Genomic DNA, 10,399 nt, shown 5'->3' on the forward strand with positions numbered 1-10,399 from the left:
TGGGCACTGCTGGTGCTGGGCCCATCGTAGGACTGCTCGTCACTCACTCGAGCGTGGCTTTTGCTGGATGTGTACAGGACAGGTTTGATTCTGAAACACACAGGGGACAGGCATTTCAGTAAAGATTCACCACAGTTTGATGCAGTTCTACAGCCATGAGCCATGTTTGCCAACAGCACCACGGCTGATACCACGTGGAACCACCTCTGTACTTCCCAGCAAGAAACAGCCCACCAGAGTTACAACTTTCACTGCAAAAGGAGCTCCCAGACACTCAGTATCCTTTCCTGCCCGGATGCAGAGCTTCAGGGGGAAGCTGGCAGGAGGTCCTGAGCAGCAAGAGCTACTGAGAAACACTCACTTGGTCTTCTCTGGCAGAAGAGGCCCTCCAGTTCCAAACTTCTCTTGTCTCCTTCGTACATCCCGAGGGGGCTTCGCTGCAGAGTTCACAAATGCCATTTTGGCCACTCTCCCTGCAAGAGGCCAGAGGGAAACATCACTTAGATTCAGCTTACTATAAAGGAGGCTCCTCAGTGCTTGTCTTCAAGTTCATCCACCTCTCCCCAGTCCATCCACTCCCAAGCTCTGGTAACAAGTCTCCTCCCCAAGGTCTGAACCTCTTGCAGTCACAGCATGAGCTGTGAAAAATCAGACTGATCAGCTCAGGAGTTCTCATTACATTCATCAAAAGAGCAGGAATGATTCTCCCCACTCTACTTTTCTTCAATCCCAGCATGGAGAAGCCACTCTGGAACAGGAGGTGCTTATTCAGCCCCAAACATTCCTGCTGTAAAATATCAAAAGACCGCTCCGCATCAACACCGCTGGGACGAGAGCGAGAGGCTGCCAAACCCAGAAGCAAAGGCCACCACATAAAGAACCCAGAGCTATGCACCTCCTAAACTGGACTAGTTTTAAGCCAGTCACCCCAAAACACCCTCCCTCAGCCCCACCTTTGGGTTTGTTGGCGTGGGCTGAGCCGATGTTCCGTGCCAGCATGAGCAGCCGCTGCTCGCGCGCGTCGTGCAGCCGCAGGTACATCTCCCGCCACGACTCGAACTCCTCTGGCTTCTCATTCTTGAAATCTCTGAGGCAGTGATTGTGCCACAGCTGATCCGTGTCCTCAATGAGCACCTGAAACAAACCCACACGGAGCTGGCATCCCTCCGGGCACACCTCCACTCCCCTCTCCCCTCGGCACCGGCGTCGCTGGAATTCCGCAGAGGGGCAAGATGGGAAAACCAGGAACTCAGGACTATCAAAAGCCAACTCTTGTTATAAAAAAACCCTTTGTTCTCTGCTATTCTGCTACTGCAGATGAGGACAGAACATGACTGTTCCATGTCACATCCCTTCCCAGCCAAGGCACTCACATGATTACATTCCTCGATGCGATACAGCTGCTCCGGGGTGCATCTCTCCAACACTGGCTCCAGCACGGAGAAAGGGACACCACCCACTTCATAGATTGCTAGAGAGAAGCAAGATGCACAGAGTATTATTTGTCCTGCTCCTTCCTTGCCGAGGAAAGGGTTTGACACCTTCAAATGCAGTGGGAAAAACTGCAGGGGAAGGGGAAATGAACCTGAGGCACCGGTACCTCCAGGTTAAGAAGTGCCCGTGCAGGCTCTGTTTGCCACAATTTCCAGTGCTTTAGCACTGCCTGAAAGCATTCTGGGTGCTGATCCCTGCAGCACATGAGCTTTCAGGGAGATCTGTCCCATATTTGTGACAAGGGGCAGGTGTTCCCACGCTCCAGGCCAGGCGCTGCCGGGATTTATACAAACAAGCTGCCCAAATTTCAGTGTAACTGAGGCAAGGCACTTACAGTCAATGTTGTTGCTGAGGACCCTGATGCACTGCTGGTACAAGGACATCATCTTTGGGAGGTAGGCGGTTTTGGAGCCCGAGTACACCTGCATTTTTGAGTTTAACCGTCGGCCTGTGAAACCTGCTTCGCTCTCTTCGACCGGTGAGGACACTGCTGTGAGGGGAAGGACTTGGAGTGAGAAGGGAGCAGAGAAATGAAGAGCCCACCCCGATGAACACCACAGAGACACAAATTGGATTAATCCAGGAGCAACCCCACGGGCAAAGCCTTCTCCAGGAGACCTGCAACCTCTCTCAGGAAGGGAAGGCCCAAAGCCCAAACCCCAAAGAAGGGTCAGCAAAGGATTTTCCTCGTTTCTGCCGGAGCAGGTGGGAAAGCAGCTGCTTTTCTCTGAAACCTGGACTCTGGGCAGAGCCCAACAGAAAGACCTGGACCCAGCCAGCATCCACTCCTGCTCTCTCCCACAAACTGGCTCGTTCCAAACCTATTTTCCTGCCCAACATACCTTTCCTTTTTGTCTGGGAGCAGGTAATGGACTCGATGGAGGGAAGAGGACGATAGTTGGCCTGGATTGGGGGCAGTGGGATGTCTGGTAACGTTGGTACCACATCTAAGATTATCTGGAAAGAGAGGATGGACATGCAAGTGAGACAGGAGTACAGGAGAATGTGACATCCCACCAGTGTACAAACAGCACTGAACTGCATTCTTCTGCACAGTTTGAATAAACCACTCAATGCTGATCACTTCCCACTGGGAAACAGCCTCGGGGGTGGCTCTGACTAGGCTGTCAATATGAAGAAGCCAAAATCTGGGATCTGAATCACTCAGCTTCCTCCAGTAAGAGCCATCCACATCTTTAACCTACCCAGGACAAGCAGAAACATATCCTTGATATGTCATTTACCTGTTCTGCCTCTTCTCCTCCTGCTGCAAAAAAACTCTGCAGTGGTAGAGGAGGGAATGTCACAAACTGAGGGAAACTTAAAACTTTGATATGAGGCACATTTTAGAATGAATGGCAAAGCAGAATTTTAAATGCTGTTAACATTATAAAAAACAATTTTTGAAGAGCCAAGTGCTTCAAAGTTCAGTAAAAGGATGAAACAGTAAAGGTTTTATATGTTAGTCCCTATTTATACACCAAGCCCTGGCACCCATGTGACAATGAATATGAACAGAAATACTGCTCATTTTCCAGGCTTTCACAAAAGAAGGTTTGTCTTTTAGAATAAGCTGCCTGTAACACCAGTTCTCCCATTTCTGGACACCAACAGATTTAATTAACAAAACTGTAGTACCAATACAGATAAAAAAAGACTCATTTTAGAGTGTAAATACTTGAGAGGGGACACATGGGAACCTTGTTAGCAGGAGATGCACTGAACACTGGGCTGGATTCTGAGCTGACTCACCTCTACAGATACTCTGCCTGTTTAACAAGTGCATCACTGTCCAATACTCTTCCATATGAGTATTTAGCTGAAGGTTTTCTCTTTTACTCTCCCCATTTTTTGACCAAACACAAAATAATAAGCATAAAAAACACCCACTGCATTTCTTTCTTCCCCTCCCTCTTCACCCACTTTTCCAAGGGGAAAACCAACAAGCCCCAGACAGCAGAGGACCGAGAGCAGCTGATCCTGCCTTCTTTGCTCACTGTCACATCCTTCCAAACCTTACCCTCTTTGGTTTAGGAGGCTCTGGAGGTTTCTTCTCTGCCTTTTTCTCACTTGTTTTCTTGTGGCTTGGACTTTTCTGACTCGAGCTCGAGCTGTTGCTGCTGGCTTTGGATCCGTTCTGTTTGCTGTGCCCTCGGTCCTTCTCCCCAGCTGACCCAGCCGAGGGTTTGACCACTTTCTTTTTCTTTTTCTGGGGCTGGTCGTAGCTGAGATACGACTCAAAGGACATGGTAGGCTGTTCAAACTCATCCTCCGCTTCCCCCTCCCCAGAATTTGAGGAAAAACCCGCCGATTTTTTGTCCACGTCGGAGATTTTGCGCTTCCCCTCCGAGGATTTTAAGCTCCCAGAAAGCCCCTTTTCCTTGACCCTGTTTGACGAGTCAGCCTCAGCTTTCCGCTTCTCCCGCTCCGTGCTGGAGCTCTCCAGGCTCGGCTTGGGCTTCTCCAATTTGCTTTTTTCAGAGTCCCGATGCTTTTGCTTCTTAACGTGGTTGTCCAAAGACTCTTCCGTGTGCAGCTTCTCCTTTTTGGAGGTGTTGCTTTCTCGGTTCTTCTCCTTCTTGGTGCCATCTGACGTCCTCTGCTTCTCCTTGCCGGCCGCTGCCACAGGGGATTCTCGGAGCTGCTCTTTAAAAGAGGTCTTGTGCAATCTTTCTGGGCTGAAGGCAGAGGTCCTCTCGTCCCCTCTGCCATCAAGTCGCTGCTTCTTGTGAGATTTGTGCTCTTTGCTTCGACTCGTGTTCCCTTTGTCACAGAAGTCACCGGAGTTCCGGCCTCCCACGAGCTTCTCCTGAAAGCTGTGGCCTTTGCTGGCTTTCCGGTGGAACACTGGGGGTTCTTCCTGCTCCTCAGAGGCATAAGGGTCTGTGTCCATATCCTGAGGGCTCTCGCTCGGCTCAGGTGACACAGCTTGTCCACAGTCCGAGTACTCCTGATCTGAAGAGAGCACCGGGGAAGATCTGCCCCAACCCTTCCCCTGGTGGCTGCTATAGCCGTAAGTCTCATGGGCTCTCTCAGGCCTGGGATACCTTTTGGACTTCTTTTCCCTATGATCTGGGCTGTAGGACTGGCTGCAAGATGGCTGGAAGGGTTCTGAATAATCCTGGTCAGGCTCCTCATCCTCTCTGAGGGAGGACTCCTGATGTCTTTTGCTCGAGCTGCTCCTCTCGTAGTCGCGGTCTTCAGAGTCCAGGTTATTTCTGAAGGGAGAAAAAACCAAAACAGTTAGATTAAAACTTCCCACTGTGACTGAAAAGAGCCAATCCCTTTGGAGCATGTGGACTGGAACATCTCTTACAGAAGACTGAGGCTGTATTTGGTAGTTTTGTGGTGAGAATGCCACTGATTTTCTAAGGTATGGCAACGTTCAGGGATTTAAAAACTGCATTTCTAGTGCAAGAATTGATTAAACACTTTTATTAGAACTAGAGACAGATGGGTACAGAACCTTCTCCCTGGCTGTGTGGTGCCCATGGGGAATGTCACCCAGTTCCCAGGGAAGCACATAGGAATGAATAACTGGGTCTTTATCACTCAAATCTATTTGATCTCATTGCTGGGTTCAACACAGCTTTGTTACTGCAACATGCCTGCTGTCAGCAACTCCCAGTTTCCCCAGGGTTTTGGTTCATAAAAGCCTTCTTTCAAAGCAGGCCACTTCCTTTCCTTGGGCCTGGGACTTCCTGTCTTTGGCACCATAAAATGGGAAGCAAGCACATTGCAGCTCTTGCTTTATTTAAGGCACTCTTCTGGCATCTCCTGTTAATCTCTTCATCAAATTCTTGAAAATTGGTCCCCCTACTTCCACACAAAACTGCAGCCATCAGCCAGCAAAGGCAGGAAGTTTGTGCCAAAACCAGGCAAAAACCCCCAGGCAGAGTTAGACATTTGTTTTATGAGCTTTTCCAGAGCCTTCACTTTGCTTCCTTGGCCAGAGAGGTTTATGATGTCCCCTGCAGAGACATCCCAAAGCTCATCCATGAGGTTCACTCACCGCTCTGCCTCTTGGGCCACTGGCACCAGCTTCTTCCACCTGGCCACGAGGTCCTTGGCAAAGTCTCCCACGAGCTCGTGCTTCCGAAGGCTGTTCACAGTCTTCCCAACACCCGTCTCCTGCGTGGGAGAGCCAAGAACATGAATCCATCTTAGCAAAACGGGCATTCTCACCCCTGCTAAGCTTCCTAAGGAGTCAATGAAGTCAACACACCACCTCCTGCTGAGAGGTAGGGATAAAGTTCCTTGATCTAGCAGCAAAGAGACCACATTTACCATGTTTCCTGCTGACATTGTCATTTACTATGGGTAAATCAGAGACTTAATCCTACCTGAGTCTAATTATGTGTATTAATAAACCAGGTTAGTATTTGCCATGGCAGCTGATAAATTTGAGGACAGAAGCCATCAATAATTTTAAGGATTAGCTCTCTTCCTAATTTCATGCTGATTTATCACTGGGATCCGCTCCGACTCTCATATCCCAGTCAAGTGTTAAGCTTTTGGAAGAACTGAGGATGACAGACTGTCCTCCGTGGCTTCCCACCCGCTCTGACACGCTCCTTGCCCGTTCCTGGCACTTCCAGAACCTTATCACAATCACGCCCGTGACACCAGGCTGGAGCAGGTGGCCAAGGAAACACACCCCCTTCCAGGGAAAGCAGCATTTCCATGGAAAACACTTATCCCGTGACTCGACAGACACGATGAAAGAGGGAGAGATTTCACAGCTCTTACCACGAGAATGTCAACTGTGATGGGCAACTCTGAGAGCCTCTTCAGACTTTTCAGCAGCTGTGGAGACAAGAGGAAAAGCGTTCAGGAGTTGTCACACGGAACCACAGACCGGGATTAGGGAGGAGGAAAATTCTGCACTGCCTGAGAGCCTGTTAGGAAGATCCAAGTGGCTGCCAGCTGCTGTCTCGCTCCAAAAGAGCTCCTGAGTAGCTGAACACAAGGGCAAACTGTAAAGAAATTATCATCTCTTTGCCTAAGAGAACACATCTGAGTCTTGTAATGCAATCAAATATTAATGTTTTCTTCACACGGGCCTGCAACTTAAATCTGGCTCAAAGCATTGGGAAGAGGCACGCAGCAAGAGGAAGGAAGGACTCGGAAAGCGGCGCTGGAATCGAATCCCTTGGCAAGGGAGGTGGGAACAAACACAAAAAAAAAGGGGAAGGAAGATTTCAAGATGCTCTAAAAGACCTAAAAGGGGAACCTGTGTCTCCTGTGCTGACCCCCCCCGGGCCAGTGCTGCTGACAGTCTCTCTGCTCCCAGGTGCTAAAAAGGCTCCTGAGCCCTTCCACGGCCTCTGCCTCTCATCCCACTCGTTTCTCTTCCCTTCACTGAACACCAGGGAAGTGTTTCCTCCACGCACCCCAAGCGAGGCCCTGTCAGCACCTACAACCACTCCATGGGACAGGGACTCCAATGTCACCCCAGCAACAAGGTGCAGGAGCTTGACAAGGGGCAACGGCCTCAAGCTGCACCACGGGAGGTTAAGGTGGGACATCAGGAAGAATTTCTTCACTGGAAGGGTTGCCAGACATTGGAATGGGCTGGAAGTGTTCAAGGAACGACTGGACATGGCACTCAGTGCTCTGGTCTGGTTGGCAAGGTGGGGACTGGTCACAGGTTGGACTCGATGGTCTCGAAGGTCTTTTCCAACCCTAATGACTGTGGGATTCAAGGTGAATGGGATGTACTTGTACCTCTGCCACCCAGGTGGTTTGGGACATTGCTTCACCCACGTCTATTGGCTCTGCAGCTACAGCACATGGTAGAACACATCTGACAGCACTGTTGCCCCTCACATTATTTCCCACAGCTCAGCTATAGCCACAGTCCAGCCTCATCAGCATTCCCATTATTATAGCCCCTATACAGCCCAGGCTTTGCTCAGCACTCCTATGCTATATGCCATACAAAGGGCTGCCCCTGATCCAGATCTTCTCTTTAAAACACTGTGCTCGTGCTCAAATCAGCACTGTCAGCCTCAGCTATTCCAGTCACCCCACGTCCACCATGCAAGGGTCAGAGAGCTTTACAAGTCTCCCTTTTGAAGGAAATGAGTTCTTTTAACCTCGAGAGAGAAAACCCTCCTCGACACCAAGGGTTCACCTGGCTTAAGCAAAACCAGGACACTTCCTGTTCACTAGAAACCAACTCCTTTATATTTAGGACTTAATAACCGTGACACGAGGTTTCGGTTTTCTTGTTTTTTAGAAGACTGAAACAGTGATACCAAGAGTAACTGCTCTGTTGCCTTGCCAGCCCAGCTGCTCAACAAGTGCACTGGCAACTGAAGCCATCAAACCAGAGACAGCAGAGACATAGCCCAGCTCTGCTGCCTTCCCCCAGACAGGCAAGGCCTGCCACAATTCCTGAGTCAGGATCCCTCTAGGAAGGCCAAGATTCTTCTGGCAATGACAGCAAAGGAGTTTGGACTAGTGTGCACAAAGGTCCACTGGAAGGGGAAGAAGGGTGGATTTTGCACGAGCTAGAAAAAGTCAAACAGGACACTATTAAGACAACAGCATCCCTTTAAGCTGATTAACTTCCTAGAGAGGTTGTTTCAGAGCTTACAAAATCCCACCATGAGAATAAGAGCCCAGGGAGGACTTGTTCTGGTATCCATAAAGCCTCTCAATTATTTTCTAGCTACACCCCACTGTAGCATTTCCCACAGCTCTTTAGTTATTTGTTGCCTTCAGGGCTGAATTCCAGGAAGAAAAGCGCTGTTCTCAATGGGAATGCTGTTCTCAATGTGGTTTGAGACCAGGGGACCCACACATTTGATCCAGAACACGTCTCACAGGGAGCTGGGTTATTCCACACCCACTTCAGTCAACGCCTGCAGCCTCTGTGGAGCACAAGTCCTCGTGCATGAGATGCACAAAGTGAGACAAATCCAAAGCAGTGAGGCTTAAAAACTTGTACTAATGTGTACTTCCCATGGAAATGAGCTGATGGAGTGCATCCCACTGAAATCAGCCAAACCCACTCCAAGGGACATCAGGAAGAATTTTGGACATCAGGAAGAATTTCTTCCTGGAAAGGGTGGTCAGACATTGGAAGGGGCTGCCCAGTGAGGTGGTGGAGTGACCGTCCCTGGAGGTGTTCAAGGAATGACTTGATGTGGCACTGAGTTGATATGGAAGGGTTGGGTCAAAGGTTGGACTCGATGACCCTGGAGGTCTCTTCCAACCCTAATGATTCTGTGATTCTAAATCTGGCAGCTCATCTCATTAAAAACCAAGATCCTACGAGTCCTGTGAGGAAAAGGCGACCAGGCAGAAGACAGAGAACACCAGGCCCGTATCTTGGGAGGCACCAGATCAAACACACAGGACAAAGCTCTTCCAAAACACCCCAGTGCAGAGCAGAGTTCCAGTCAATCAGCCACAAGACACAGCCCATGAAAACTTCCCTTGGTTCCAGCTCCAATCAGGTTTTGTTGAACATGGGTGGATTGTTTTCTTATTCTAAAACTCATCCAGACCGTTATGACACTAAAAACACAGATTAATATCAAATTACTCCAGCACAGACTGGCTGCTTCCTCTCCGTGAAGATGCTCTTATTCATGTTTTCCTTCTCCTATTTCTTCCCTCAGTCCTGCAGCAGAGTTTGTACCTTCTCTGCTGGGAAAAAAAAGAGACTCTTTCCAAACCATTACAGCACTGTCCAAGATTTCCCTCACGCCATTCTGTGCCAATTTTCACCTAAAATCAATAATAATACTTAACACCTTTCAGCAAGGCAACGAGTTGAACACTTTACTGGGCAAATATTGTTCTTTCACGTTCCTGATATGACATTTTCAAAGGACAAGGCAAGAAAAGTGAAGACTGGAAACAGTGTAAGGTGTGGGCAGCACCCAGGGATGGCGTGGATTTGTCCTGCTGGCAGGGTAAACTTTTATGGCACACGAAGATCCTCAGAAAATCCATCAAAGAAATGCAATGGCTACTAAATTCAAGCTTTAAAACACTAATGCTTTCAAGGATATAGCTGGAAAGGTACCAGAAATCAAGAGTACAGATGAAAAGACCTTTCTGCTGGGGAAGGGAAAAGGTTTTGGTGTCACCACCCTGCTCTACCTCCTCTGCCCGCCCTCGCAAGACTGCACAGGATCAACAGAGCAAGAAACCACTTTACTCCACGAGGTCACTGGAGAGAGAGTCAGGCTGTGCAAACAGTGCCCCAAGTCCTGCAGCGCCCCAGAAACACACACAAGCACTTCTTGCCCCAAGCTGACACAAGGGTCAGGGAACAGCAGCACTAATTCTCTGTGCAATATTTGAAGTCTCGCCCGTGTTCTCGGCACCACAGAGCCCACACCCCTTGCAATTGGCTCCCTGGCAGTCCCTCAGCTCCATTTGGGGCTCCACCAGTTAAACCCTGCCCTGGCCCTGGCTGACAGGATGAGGAGAGTAACCTGATCCTATCACATCACCCCCAGCGAGGCTGGAGCTGGTGCAGGGGCTCCCATTTCAAAGGGTCAGCACTTGATCATCCACTCTTCTTCCTGGGCAGCAGGAGATCTTAGAAAGAGAGTTCTGCAGGTGTTTGCCTCAGTTAAACAAAGCCAGCCAAGCACAGAGCACCTGCACAGCCCTCCCTGCCTCCTCTTTCACCCAAACTACACAAAACACGAACCAAACATCCGTGAGCAGCCACAACAGATGCTCCCCCTTTAAAACAGGACATCTCGCAGAACGGGTTCACAGCACGCCCGGGATCAACCGTAACTCCAAAATTTCCCTTGAAAAAGCAGCTCGGGAGGCCGGTTTGTCCCAGCAGGGGACAATTCGCTGCCGGCAGCCGAATGTCACCGAGCACGCCGAGCCGGGGCAGGTCGGGGCAGTGCGAGCACAGCGGCCGCCC

At 49.7% G+C, this 10,399-nt stretch overlaps 1 protein-coding gene across 1 annotated transcript in view; it reads right to left on the reverse strand.

Moving 5' to 3' along the window:
* Positions 1-10,308, reverse strand: part of ELOA (elongin A) — a 12,599-nt gene extending 2,291 nt beyond the window's left edge. The window contains exons 1-10 of the mRNA XM_029963041.1: positions 10,172-10,308; positions 6,244-6,300; positions 5,507-5,625; positions 3,515-4,712; positions 2,337-2,451; positions 1,829-1,984; positions 1,374-1,471; positions 954-1,134; positions 362-473; positions 1-90 (exon numbers count right to left, since the gene is read on the reverse strand). Coding sequence (XP_029818901.1) covers positions 1-90; positions 362-473; positions 954-1,134; positions 1,374-1,471; positions 1,829-1,984; positions 2,337-2,451; positions 3,515-4,712; positions 5,507-5,625; positions 6,244-6,300; positions 10,172-10,222 — 2,177 coding nt within the window. The 5' untranslated portion in view covers positions 10,223-10,308. The remainder of the gene's footprint in view (positions 91-361; positions 474-953; positions 1,135-1,373; positions 1,472-1,828; positions 1,985-2,336; positions 2,452-3,514; positions 4,713-5,506; positions 5,626-6,243; positions 6,301-10,171) is intronic.
* Positions 10,309-10,399: the final 91 nt, after the last annotated feature.

The sequence above is a fragment of the Manacus vitellinus genome, unplaced genomic scaffold (genome assembly GCF_001715985.3).
Source record: "Manacus vitellinus isolate BGI_N305 unplaced genomic scaffold, ASM171598v3 scaffold_52_pilon, whole genome shotgun sequence".
NCBI classification, from domain to species: domain Eukaryota; kingdom Metazoa; phylum Chordata; class Aves; order Passeriformes; family Pipridae; genus Manacus; species Manacus vitellinus.